Genomic DNA, 12309 nt, shown 5'->3' on the forward strand with positions numbered 1-12309 from the left:
TTATATGTCGCGAGAAGGTCCGAGATACAGCGGCACCACAACACTCACAATTCGCGAGGCGAAGTCCACCAGGAACCGACCCAAAATGAGAGCGTAGTTGTTCACAGACAGTACCATGATGGCGCGAGCGGTAATGAAGAGGAACAAGTCCACCAGCAACGCCTTCTTACGGCCCTCTTTTTGCCAGGAAGGCGCAACACAGCTTAGGCAGACTTGTCCGCTACCCTCGTTGTGAACGAGCCATCCGTCTGTCCGAAGAAGGCCTTTTCGGCCATGCCGCAGAAGAGACCAACCTCCACCACGCCAGGAAGCAGCTTCAGGCGATCGCAGAGCGACTTCGGGTCGCTGATCACGCCGAAGTTGACGTCGAGCACGAAGTTGCCGTTGTCGGTGACCACGGGGCCAGCCTTGCATTTGGCCATGCGCAGCACCGGCACACCGTTAAATTCCTTCTCCATCTTGCGCATGAGCGGCACGTACGCCATGGGGACGACCTCGACTGGCACCCCCTGCGTCCACTGCTCGCCCAGCAGCTTGGATTCCTTGCGGTAGTCGGCGATCACCACGAACTTCTTGGCTGCGAAGGCAACAATCTTCTCCTGCAGCTGGCAGGCGCCTCCGCCCTTGATGCAGTTGAGCTGCAGGTCCACTTCGTCCGCGCCGTCAATGGTCACGTCGATCACGGGGCTCTCGTCCAGACTGGTGAGCGTGAGCTTGTGCTGGGCGATGAGCTGCTTGGCCTGGAAGGACGTGGGGATGCACGTGATGCCTGTGAGTTTCTGCTCCTGCACGAGTTCTCCGAGGCGCTCGGCGGCGTACACGACCGTAGAGCCGCTGCCAACGCCCACGACGAATCCGTCCTGCACGTACTCGTCCACGGCTTGGCGCGCAGCCTGCAGAGCAACAATTAGCCACTGTAGCGAGTTGAATGGTGGCTCTGCAGCCTGCTTACCGTGCGCTTGGACTGCTCGATGGCACTGAGCATGTTCTTGTCTGCCGATACTTCTCGAAATTGAGAAATGAACTGCAAGTTGGTCGACTGGCTGTGGCCCATCAACACCGGCGGATACTGACGTACCTATGAATTACACTCATAATAAGGCACCGATTTATGCTAAAAAGCACGCAATCGATTAAAATAAAAAACGTCGGCCTCTGCCATGCTCGGCCTCCGCTTCGTTCGCCGTCACGCCGCCGCTAACCGACTCGCTGCTGCATTCCACTCCAAGCCCCCACCCACTATAGAGAATGCGGTGCTGCTGCGTGACCTGGAGGTGGTGCTGAAGACGGACCCGCAGGCCGCGCAGCACCTCAGCGCGCTGCTTTCGCCATCCACGACTCGGAACTTGTCCAAGGCGCTGAAGACGGTGCAGCAGTCGACGGGAGTGGCGGCTGTAACTTTTGAGACTTCAGCAGCAGCGGTTGCGAAGGTGACGCCCCCGACGACGCAGGAACTCAAGCTGGTGGCGCTGCAGGTGGGGCTTCCGTTCATCGGCTTCGGCTTCGTGGACAACTTCATCATGATCCTCGCCGGAGACTACATCGACCTCACGCTGGGCGTGTCGCTCGGTATCTCGTCCATGGCAGCGGCAGGAATCGGCAACACCATCTCGGATATCGCTGGACTGGGACTCGGCAACGTAGTCGAGGACTTTTGCGCGCGGCTCGGGCTTCCTGTGGCAGCCCTGAGCAATGAGCAGGTATTGCATCCTCTCTCTATTCAGTTGTCAACAGTATTTCGTACAAATGCTCACTCAATGTTTCTTACTACTGTTGTGTGCAGATGCTCTTGAAGCAGACTCGGCTAGCCAAGGTCGCTGGCAGCTCCGTAGGTATCACCATTGGCTGTCTGTTGGGTATGGTTCCGCTGCTCTTCCTAGAGACGAGGGGGAAGGAGAACAACACGGCCACCTCAACCGAGAACAAATAGAATCGTGTAATACTCCCAAAAGTGCAATTTGAACACATTGTTGTCACTCAACTTGATCCTCCCAGATGAATGACACGGTGGAGATGCTGCCGCCAGCCATCGCGCCAGGCGTGGCGCGCGCTGTGCTGCAGTGGTTCGAGAGCTCGTTGCAATGTAAGAAGAAGGTCCCTACGACTGAGTGGACGGTGCTGGCTGGGATCGTATTGCACACGTGTTCGTCAGAGATCAGTGACTCGTTCCGTGTGCTGGCAGCTGCCACGGGCAACAAATGCCTCGGCAGACGCGACCTGAATGCTGACGGCCTCGTGGTCAACGATTGCCACGCCGAAGTATTGGCGAGACGCTCACTGCTCCGCTATTTGTACGCAGAAGCTCTGCACTGGCAGGAAAATGGACTCGAAACGAGTGACCAGTCCATCTTCGAGCGGCATCCGACGACCGCTCGACTGGTTCTCAAGCCTCAGCATTCGCTGCATCTCTTTATCAGTGAAGCGCCCTGTGGAGACGCTGCCGTTTACGAGTTGCGTGAACAAGTGGTGGATGAGTTGGTGCAGCAACGAACAGCGAGAGAAGCACAGAAGGGTAGTGAGACTGGGCACGTAGAAGAGCGCAGCGAGTTGCGGCTCACGGGAGCTAAATCGCGCAGCAAGAGGCCAAGAGCGCTTGACGCTGAAAACGACCAAGACCCTCCGCCGGACAAACGATTTGCTCAAGTAGTTGGCATTGCGCGCGTGAAGTCCGGTCGATCCGATCTACCTCTAGAGAAACAGACGCTGTCTATGAGCTGCTCGGACAAATTGGCCAAGTGGAACATGCTGGGGCTGCAAGGCTCCTTGCTGCTGCAATGGTTTGAACCCATTTTCTTGAGCTCCATTATCGTGAGCGAAGATGAGCAGGCGATGTCCGTGACCAAGCAGCAGCAAGCACTGCAGCGAGCTGTGTGTACAAGACTGCAAGAACGAGGCGCGATGGAGGAGGCGCTGCTCTGTGAAACTTGTGTTGTTCCTTGTATTCCCCCGTTTAGCCGCCACCGAGCATCTGACCTTGCTTCATCCAGTCTTGCACTAAATTGGACTATCAAGGAACCCTTTTGGACTCGACCACCCGCTGCCGACGCGGGCACTTCTACTACCGAAAAGAAAGCAAAGCCTACAGACGCAAATAAGTTTGCGAAGAAGTTTTTCACCAGCTTCGAGCCCGAGTTCCTGATGGCTGCCACCGGCTTCAAGCAGGGCGCCAAGAAGGCCTCCAAGATGGATCGAGTCGCCAAGGAGAGAGTGGCTTCACGTCTGTCAAAGAGGAACTTGCTTCGCGCATTTCACCACATTCGAACGGCAAAGGTGAGCCAGAATTTGGTCCCAGATGCTGAAAATGATCTCGAGTATCTTCAGCTCAAGCGAGCTGTTCCTGTTGAAACACCATCGGCCGCAGCTCTCTCTACGCCTTCGGTGTCTACAGCTGTCGCCGTCTCCAACGATCGGCGCAAGCAATTCTTTGCGGCGTTTAATGATTGGATTGGAGTTCCTACTACGTTCAAGCAGTTCAAACTGTAAGATACAATAGCTCACTTGTCTTTGGCGATAGCACTACCCTGCAGACTTTACGAAGTCTGCTCGAGATTTTTCTCGCTCTTTTTGCGGTCCTTCTCTAGGCGTTCCTCATAAATAATGGATCCAAGATTTCCAGTGGAGCTCAAAATGTCGAACGCCATGGCAAACGTGTCCACACAGTCATCGATGCGGAAAACACCGCCAAAGTCCATGTGCCCGCCGTCACCTAATGGAAGTGGTAGCTGTGTGTCTTCGTGCAGGAATTTAGGCGTCTTCTTGTTGCCAAACAGCTCAAAGAACGCCAGCAGGAGGGACGACACCGCTGTTTGGCGTTTCTTTTTGCGTTTCGAGCCGCTGCGCTGAAATATGTACGCCACCATCATATACAGCCGAAAGCTGCCGAGTCCGCCCGTGAAAGGCTTATCCAGATCAAATTGGTGCAGAAACTCCTTCAGGAACATCACCATTGTTGTGAACGGAGCTCCCAGAGTATTTTGAAGCCGTTGGGCTAGAGACGTAGATCGTCCGTGTTCACTGGCGTCGAAAGCCTCGCCGTTGACGCCGATATCAATCGATAGCTTAGTTTTCGTGTCCAGCACCATCAAAATGGGAATCTTGGCCTTGTGCAAGCACTTTACTTGGAAGTGTGGCCTCTGCGACTTCAATAAAAACTGCAACGCTCGCAGGGCTCGAAGTTTACGCCTGCGGAGTGTTGGGTTCCAGTGAGAGGCAGCGGTCGGTTGGACTCGACGAGTGATATCGGCGTTGTCCACTGAAGCAACCGTCCCCACAGGCAGCGCCAAGTTCAGCGAGAACGATGATTCCTCTTCGTCCGGTTGTGCATCTCTTACATCCTCCACGCCCACGCCCATGTCTTCATTGTCAGCGTCGCCGTCGTCCTCGTCTTCATCAACCAGCACCACCGTGGGTAACGGTTGAGACGAGGACAGCGTGATGCCCCCCACTGTAATATCAAGGTCACTTCTGAACGTGTCCAGCCCTGTACTGGAAGACCCGTAGAGCTGCACCGTCGCGTCCTGGAAGGCCGACGAGATGAGGTCCTTCACGTCGTTGAACACGCGCGTGCGCAGCTGTCGCTCCTTCGAGGACAGCGCCACTCGCTGCGCGAAGGATCTCAGCTCCGCGTCCATGGACGTTTCCCCACTGATAAAATTTGCAACTGCATTATCACCGCTGGAATCGGCCGCGTTGGCCTTGCGTCCGCGTTTGCGACGCACTTCTCGAGTCTTTTTCACCTTCTTGGGGCTCACGAACGCTGCGCGGTCGCCACGGACCTGATTCTTGCGCTGCGGCTGAGCATGGTGAACATCCCGCGCCTTCTCCCAATTGGTGGCCGAGCCGTTGTGGCGGATGCGTGACGCATGGAGCGGCTTGGCCGTCGTCGACTTCCTGCTGCGCATAGCCACCCGTTGTGCACTTAGTTGACGCAACCTACAGTTAATCTATATTTGTAGGTAAACCTATACAAATTGTATTAAGTACGGTTATCATCCTAGAGTGTAACGGTTGAGCACATCGCAGGATACCGGCATGATGGGGTCGTCAAGGTTCGCGCACTGGGGCGCGCCTATGCAGTGCCCCCTTCTCTGCGTCGCTGGGGCAAAAGTCTCCGATTTGCCGCAATTTCCTTTCCGCCACTTGTTCAAGAGGGCGTCGAGTGTGTCGCTCAAACGACAAGCAGCGCCGACGGACAGAGGAAGCTGCTGCCAAAGTCACAAGAGTTTTGAGACCTTTGCACCGACATGTTGCGGCTCGTTTTGTTGGCTGCCAGCTGCGTGCTCGCCACGCAAGGTACCACACGGCGTCAGAGTCTCCGCTAACGGGTCATGGACTGATTTGCATTGCCTTGTTGTTTTGGCAGCGATGACCACGCGCGAGATGAACGAGGACGTTACCTTCGACAGTGTGGAGCTGGCTCAGGGACGGAAACTGGCAGGCGCGACGGTGGACACCACGCTCTGGGCGGAGGGCTACACTCCCGGAGAGGTCACGACCGCCACGGACGAGGAGCGAGCGGCCGGCGTCTGGCCCACGTCCAAGGGGACGGTGCCGCTCACTAAGCCCAAGATCGTCGGACCCACCACCCCGTTCGACGGCGGCATGAAAACCTACAAGCGCAGCAACGTGGCGTTCAAATCGGGCGCTAAAATGGCCAAGTCCAGTGCCGTGTTTGTTGTCCAGGCCGGCGCGACGCTCAGCAACGTGATCATTGCGGGCGGAGGCGGCGTGTACTGCGAGCTGCACAATTGCGCGCTGGTGAATGTCTGGTTCAAGGACTCGATTCAGAGCGGGCTCCACATTAACTCGGGCACGGGAATCACAACCATCACGGGAGGAGGCGCCAGGAACGTGGCGCACCGCGTTATCTACGGCCAGGCATCTGGAACTGTCGTCGTAAGCGGCGGCTTCTACATGGAAAACTCGGGCAGACTTTTCGAGTCGTGTGGCACGTGTGGTCCCGTGAAGCGTGGCATCATCGTGGACGGTGTTGTGAGCGTGAACCCCACTGCCGAGCTCATTCGAGTGAACGCCAACTACAATGACAGAGGCACAATCTCCAAGGCCTCCATCACCACAAGCACCAATTACCCCGTGTGCACGCGCTTCAACGGAGGTGCAACCCCCAAGAAGGTGGGCAATGGAGCTAGCCCTCCGGTCTGTTCGTACAGCGCGGCCGCTGTGAAGGTCAAGTCACCTGTGACGCAGTCTTAAGTGACTGTGGAGGCAGCAATGGGTGATCCAATGCTACAGGAATCGGTTTGCTGTGCGGGTTCCTCAGCATTATTGCGTTTTCGATGTTGCAGAGAGCGATTGCGAGCTTTCTTGTCAGCTAGAATAGCGTGTAGTAAAATGGAAAGGCAAGCTATTATCTCTGTTCATGAAGGTCATGCAAACTCTCATCTTGGTCTCCCCCTAGCTGTCGATTTCAAATGCGATAGAGAAGAGTGAGGACTTAAACGTATCTGCGTCGCACATTGATCGTAAGTTGTTGACGCAGCGCATGACCCTCTCGGCCCACGCAGGACTCGTGACATGTGCATCGTGCAGCAATTTCACCACTGCTTGCTGGCGAATGTCCTCGACATTTCTCGTCACGAGTTTCTGCAACGCTTCTACGAGTGCGACGTGCTGGAATATATCCGTGTCGGTGCCGTCCAAGGCTGCAAGCGCAACTTTAACAATGCTGGCGCTAATCTCGCAGGTGCTGACGCTGGAAAGGCCTAAGACCACATAACCTTTCATTTGGTCATAGAGCATTCGCAGGTTTAGTTGACGACCTGTGTGTAGCAACTGCTCGAAGCACTTGAGCATCACGACAAGGACGTCAGAGTCAGCTGAGCTGTGGTTCTTGTGCTCGTAGAAAACTTGCTTAGCAACAGCGACCGAGTCCCAATTGGCAACGAGCGGCAGGAGCTGGTAGGTTGCACCCGAAGCACCCCGCACAGGCAACTGCTGATCAATTCGCTTTGATGCATTATCATGTTCGCCCTCCTCACCAAACACCATGTCAGGGGCGAGCAGCATTGAGTGGCGTACAGATACCGGGAGGCTAAACAGCACGTCTACGTATAACGGGACGAGCTCTTGATAGTGCTCGAGATTCTTTGCGAGATACGACAACCCCACGCGCCGCAGATTGAGACTTGCTTCCGGGTGGAATTCTCGCTCGATAATTGTCAGACATAGTTCGATCTGCTCTGTGAAATCCGTGGTCGATTCCTCCGGGACCGCAGTATCATTCTGCATTCGATGAGTTGGTACAATGCAAAGGAAGGCAGATGCAACAACGAGAAGCTGGGCTTTCACCTCCCACCACGCATGCCGTGACGAAAGTTGTGTTAAACGCGGCAGTAAGTCCAGGAGTAGATTTACATCGTAGTTGAGGAATGGAACCAACATTGATAGGCAAGCGGCTCGTAGCTTCTCGCACGGCGTCTCCAGCCCAATGCAGCAATAGTAGTGGTAAAGATCAACAAGCGTGTCATCCAGTTCGCTTTCCATACCAATCAAGATCGCGAGCATATGGACGAAGAGCGGGATATCATCGGCCATCGCCTCGCGCAGGTGCTTAATAGCCTGGATATGCGCTAGCACTGTGCTAGGTAAGAACGCGTAAAGTATTCGTAGTAATGGTGCTCGCTTACTGGCGTATCGACTCAGAATCGGTGTGAGCTTCGGAAGCAGAAATTCTGACATGAGGAGTGAAGAAGCGGTGCTGTCGCGTCGAACACATTCGTGCCCCAATACCAAAAAGAGATCTACTGCAGCTCGAAAGAAGATGTGACCCTCATCGTGCTCAGCGAGGAAAGGGTACATAAGGCCGACAAACTTCCAAAACTCTCTAGGGAAATCCAAGAAAGCTAAAGCAAGCACGTCGGCCTCATTCCCAATGTCTTGAAGCACTTCCGTACACTCGTGATCTCCGAAAACATGCCCTTCATACGCATTGTCCACAAAGTTTTCAAATTTATCCTTCCCTCCACGAGTTTTTAGCGTGAGTCCCATGCTGGCCAGTTTGCGACCCACAGCTTCATTTAGCAGATCCAGGGGTCTGCGTCTCTGGACAAGCTCTGGGTTGCTGTTCCCACCATTCATACTGCGTGTGTCAAAGGAAGCGGCACCACTGCGACCTTCACCTAGTAGACCACTTGAACTATGCCCCGACAACCCCAGCGATTCGCTCTCTTTAGCTTCACGCGTTGCGCGGAGCTTCTCAAGCCCTTTCTGGTTGATTGTCTTTATCTGCACCTCTCGGACGACTTGTTGTGTCATAAGTACCGGATTGCTGTCATCATTGCATACCGGTTTGGTAGCCCCTCGTAGCACGGTGGCCTTACTTGCACTACGTAGTGCTGGGTATCGATCTGACGCGTCTGTCATTAAGCGTTCAACCTGCTGAGTCTCTTCGTGCTGCGAGTGAATATCGCGCACTTTGCGGGTGAGCTGCGTCTGGTCTCGCGTCTCTGCGATTTCAGGCTCTCGCATCTTGTCCCGGATGAATGCGGAGTTGGTAGGTTTGGCATACGGAGGGATCTCCTCCACTCTGTCCAAACTCTTTGCCACGCTCGCCGGAGCTCCTATGCTTCCTGCTCCAGGAGGTGGCTGCGCGATGGCCGTTGGCTGGATCGTACGCTTTGTCAAACACTGATACAGTTTGGTAAGGAAGGTGACGGCAGCTCCATTCTGGCAATGGATAATGGCGTCGGTATCGCCCTTGTTGATAAGGGGCTCCAGATCCGTGAACTTTGAGAAGAGCTTGGCCAGTTGGTCCCAGTTGTCCTTTTTGACCTTCATGCCAATGCCGTTGTCGTACGAGTGCATGCTGATGTCCTTGTCGTAGTAGCGTGACAGGATCTCAGCTACCAAAAACCCGTTGGCAAAGTCTCTGCGTGATAGCAGTCAAGCGATCAGTTTCCCCACTCAACCAGTAACTTCTCAGAGTTACTCACCTCTTGACGTTCTTGATGGAGTAGGCCAGATCCAAGCTCTGTATCCATCGCAGCAGCTCCCGATTCAGCTTGTTGCTCTTCGTCTCGGCATCTCCCATCGCTGCCGCAGTCTCGCAATGCTCCAACGTCGCTTCAAGATCAATAACGACTAAATGTAGCCACTTATGTCTATTAACACCAACACCTCTTTCCATCATGGTTAACGTGTCACACACCACATATCCCGCAATACAGGTCCTCGCCACCGAGCCACTGCTTTTGCTCATCACTGGCCAACGTAGCTCTTCGCCTGCCCACCCTACATGCGCGTGCTGCATCCGACTCGGTTGGCGCTACAGCGTCTGCGCGCCCAGAGCGCGCGCCAGCAGCGTCTGCAGCTCATTGTCCGTGCCTTCAGCGACGCTGCTGACCCCGCGAAGCGCCCGGTGAGCGGCTCCGTGGACGCCCCGAGCGTCGTCAGCAGCTCGGACGGCTTGGTCAACGGCTTCCACAACGGCAGCAACGGCCAAAAGACGACCAAGGTGCAGGCGGAGACGGTGCAGTTTCTGGCCTCGTACCAGGACGACGAGCGTCATCAGCAGCAGGACGTGGAGTTCACAGCGCAGCGCATCGGCTTCCCCATCAGCGAGGCGGAGGTGAAGGAGCGCTCCGAGTTCCAGACGCAGCAGGACGAAGAGGAAGGCATCCGTGAAGAGTCCAGAGCTGATGCTACGGCTAAAGCCGAGCGGATCATGGCTGTGTTGCGCCACTCCATGTCAGAGCTCGAGATTGGCAAGGTGATTCACCGCATTGCGCAGTACGCTACGCTCCCGCGCGTCACGGGGCTGTCGAGGAAGCAGTTCCTGAGGTCATTGGAGACGCGGTTCGGGGATAGCAACACGAAGGAGTTCAGCTACATGCTGGCCTTCCTTCAAGGACGAGATGATGTCATTGAACAGCTCGAGGTGGACTCGCGGCAGGGCCTGGCAGATGGCGGGGAGGTTGTTGTGGAGAAAGTGCAAGATGGAGCTGTGGTACAGTCAGCGGATGACTTTGTGGTGCCAAAGATCATGGGACTGCACCCGGACCTGGTGGCGGACCCGCAGTTCGTGAGCATTGTCTTCTGCTACTGCCGGCTCGCGTGTTTGAACTCGCTCAAGCTGATGCAACGACCGGCGGCGGGGTTTAGCCGTGGACCCAAGTCGAGTCTGTGGCAGGTGAAGGCGGACTTCCGAAAGGTGCTGGATATGGAGGGATACGCGCACTATGCTGACATGCTGGGACTGGACAAAGTTACTACGAAGGACGAAGATGATGATGTTGATGCGGTGGATGCGGAGTGGGAAGAGTTTAACTTGGAAAACGACCGCATCGACTTCCGCATGCTTATGTCTCAGACGCAGGGTATCGTTGACTTCATGAAAACGGAGCTCCCGAATGACACCATCTCAAAGATGCTCGTTGCTGTGTTGGCATCGGTCAAGACTTCGAAGCTGCACCGCAAGATCTTCCAGGAAATGGTCTGCAACATCCAGACAGCGTTCCCGGAGACGTACCACGAGCAGCTACTCTCGGAGCTCGTACCTTTCCTCTCGGGTGATAACGCTACGTATCAGGACTTCGACTCGGACGTAGCAACGACTGCCCTGCAGCACCACCAAATGCGAAACGAGGCTATCATCCGCGCTCTGCTGGAGACGCGCATGCGTGTCGGTCACATTCTTATCCACGATATCGACGAAGTTGAGCCTACCCAGTCGATCTCCAAGAAGTTGACACCGGAGCAGCACGAGAAGGTGATCACGACGGCCTGGAACATCGTCTCGGTGCTGGATGACCGCAAGTATCACATGTTTTTCACGCGCTTCCTAAAGTACAAGCTAGCTTGGCGTCCGAATCGTGCTACGTTCGGAGAGACGTTCCTGTCGGACGTACGAAAGACTCTTGGTCCGCGTGATGCGGAGGCCATCATGCCCATGTTCGAAGAAGTGTACCAGCAGTTGTCGGTGGAGACGCTGACGATTTGCCGTGTAAAACTCCGCCACTCGCGGAAGCTGTTGCGTGGACGAGGTGCACTTGAACCGCTAAACGATGCGGGTCGCGAGCGCCTGGAAAATGCATGGCAGCCATCACACTGCGCATTCTACCGCAACTTGCCCCACGGTGTGACTCAAAGGCACTTGGAAGCTGCACTTGGCCACGTGGGAGGTGTCAAGCGCTTTTTCCTGTTCGCCAACCCCATTAATGGTCCACCGGATTCGATGTTCGATGAAAGTATGGACGATGAGGAGGAGGATGAAGAAGAAGATGAAGAGGAGGACGAAGAAGAAGATGAGGACAAGAAGAAGAAAAAGAAGAAAGCGAAAACGGTAAAGCCCGATGACGCACCGAAAGGCAAGGAGCGGAAGGCTTTGATGATGCCCAAGAACAAGCATAAGATCATTGCCAGCGACAGGAAAACGCCGTACCAAGCTGTGGTAGAGTTTGAGTCAGAAAGCGCGTGCCGCAAGGCAACAATGCGCGCTCTTCAGATCTTCGGTGTGATGATGGCCGGCTGGAAGGAGTATCGACCCGTGTTCTCCACGCCAGTCGACAAGCGCTCTGGAATCACCCTCATGAACGTGCCGTACGGCACGACCGTCGGAGATCTTGTGGATGAGGTGAACGAGGTTATTTCAAAGGCTGGGCTCAACATGAAGGTGTCCGGCTTGGTGCCGCGAGGTGTGATGTTGACCAACGGCCGGTTGGACCTGCGCTTCCCATCGTTCGTGGAGGCTGCACAAGTCGTGGAGCTGCTCAATGAACACGTGCACTTGATGAAGAGCCGCAGAGTACTCTCGCAACGCGATGCTGTTCGCTTTGACGAGTACGTAAAGCTCAAGAAGGAGCTGAAGTCGAAGGCAAGGATCGAGGAAAAAGAGAGGGTGCAGCAGGAGCAGGAAGAGCAGCGTGCACGCGAGGAGGAGGGCGATGCTCAGGAGGAGGAAGAAACGCTTCTCTTTGGTGTCGATGAAGACGACGACGACGACGTTGACGATGAGAAAGAGGAGGAAGCGGAAGGCAAGAAAAAGGCTAAGATGGAGGTGTCGGAGACCGTCGAGCAATACTTCGCAGAGTGGCTAGAGGCTGAGGCCAACCTTACAGAGAAACAGTGTGCGCTCGCCGAGCAACTCCGCCCGTTTGACGTCACGTGGACTCCGCTGCCGAAGCCCAAGAACAAGCACATGTACCTTTAGACCTGCCAACTCAGCGGATAGACAGACGGCTACAGTGATAGCAGGCCTAAAGCACGTCAGGTAGTCAATGAATAGATACACATCACTTGCATCTTTCATCACCTCACGGGCAAGTTCGAATAATGGTTAAATATTACCTATAC

General features: G+C 55.1%; 7 protein-coding genes across 7 annotated transcripts; 4 read left to right on the plus strand and 3 right to left on the minus strand.

The window, feature by feature from the left end:
* Window positions 1–203: 203 nt before the first annotated feature.
* On the minus strand, window positions 204–1054 carry KRP23_6521 (Ribose-5-phosphate isomerase; the record flags this gene model as incomplete). The annotated part of the gene is made up of 2 exons (XM_067891722.1): window positions 204–893; window positions 953–1054. 2 exons carry the CDS (start codon window positions 1052–1054, stop codon window positions 204–206), a joined length of 792 nt encoding a protein of 263 aa, XP_067746050.1.
* Window positions 1055–1160: 106 nt separating this feature from the next.
* KRP23_6522 (Transmembrane protein 65) lies at window positions 1161–1930 on the plus strand (the record flags this gene model as incomplete). Its single annotated transcript, XM_067891723.1, has 2 exons — window positions 1161–1700; window positions 1784–1930. 2 exons carry the CDS (start codon window positions 1161–1163, stop codon window positions 1928–1930), a joined length of 687 nt encoding a protein of 228 aa, XP_067746051.1.
* A 65-nt stretch (window positions 1931–1995) lies between these two features.
* KRP23_6523 (Double-stranded RNA-specific editase 1) lies at window positions 1996–3483 on the plus strand (the record flags this gene model as incomplete). Its single annotated transcript, XM_067891724.1, has 1 exon — window positions 1996–3483. One exon carries the CDS (start codon window positions 1996–1998, stop codon window positions 3481–3483), a length of 1488 nt encoding a protein of 495 aa, XP_067746052.1.
* A 47-nt stretch (window positions 3484–3530) lies between these two features.
* KRP23_6524 (Terminal nucleotidyltransferase 4B) lies at window positions 3531–4901 on the minus strand (the record flags this gene model as incomplete). The annotated part of the gene is made up of 1 exon (XM_067891725.1): window positions 3531–4901. The coding sequence occupies one exon, from the start codon at window positions 4899–4901 to the stop codon at window positions 3531–3533; it is 1371 nt and encodes a 456-aa protein (XP_067746053.1).
* Window positions 4902–5243: 342 nt separating this feature from the next.
* On the plus strand, window positions 5244–6213 carry KRP23_6525 (putative pectate lyase D; the record flags this gene model as incomplete). The annotated part of the gene is made up of 2 exons (XM_067891726.1): window positions 5244–5292; window positions 5363–6213. The coding sequence occupies 2 exons, from the start codon at window positions 5244–5246 to the stop codon at window positions 6211–6213; spliced, it is 900 nt and encodes a 299-aa protein (XP_067746054.1).
* Window positions 6214–6414: 201 nt separating this feature from the next.
* On the minus strand, window positions 6415–9049 carry KRP23_6526 (Spermatogenesis-associated protein 4; the record flags this gene model as incomplete). Its single annotated transcript, XM_067891727.1, has 2 exons — window positions 6415–8887; window positions 8952–9049. The coding sequence occupies 2 exons, from the start codon at window positions 9047–9049 to the stop codon at window positions 6415–6417; spliced, it is 2571 nt and encodes an 856-aa protein (XP_067746055.1).
* A 204-nt stretch (window positions 9050–9253) lies between these two features.
* On the plus strand, window positions 9254–12166 carry KRP23_6527 (uncharacterized protein; the record flags this gene model as incomplete). The annotated part of the gene is made up of 1 exon (XM_067891728.1): window positions 9254–12166. The coding sequence occupies one exon, from the start codon at window positions 9254–9256 to the stop codon at window positions 12164–12166; it is 2913 nt and encodes a 970-aa protein (XP_067746056.1).
* Window positions 12167–12309: the final 143 nt, after the last annotated feature.

This window comes from Phytophthora ramorum (assembly GCF_020800215.1).
Source record: "Phytophthora ramorum isolate Pr-102 chromosome Unknown Phyram_PR-102_s0005, whole genome shotgun sequence".
NCBI classification, from domain to species: Eukaryota; Oomycota; class Peronosporomycetes; order Peronosporales; family Peronosporaceae; genus Phytophthora; species Phytophthora ramorum.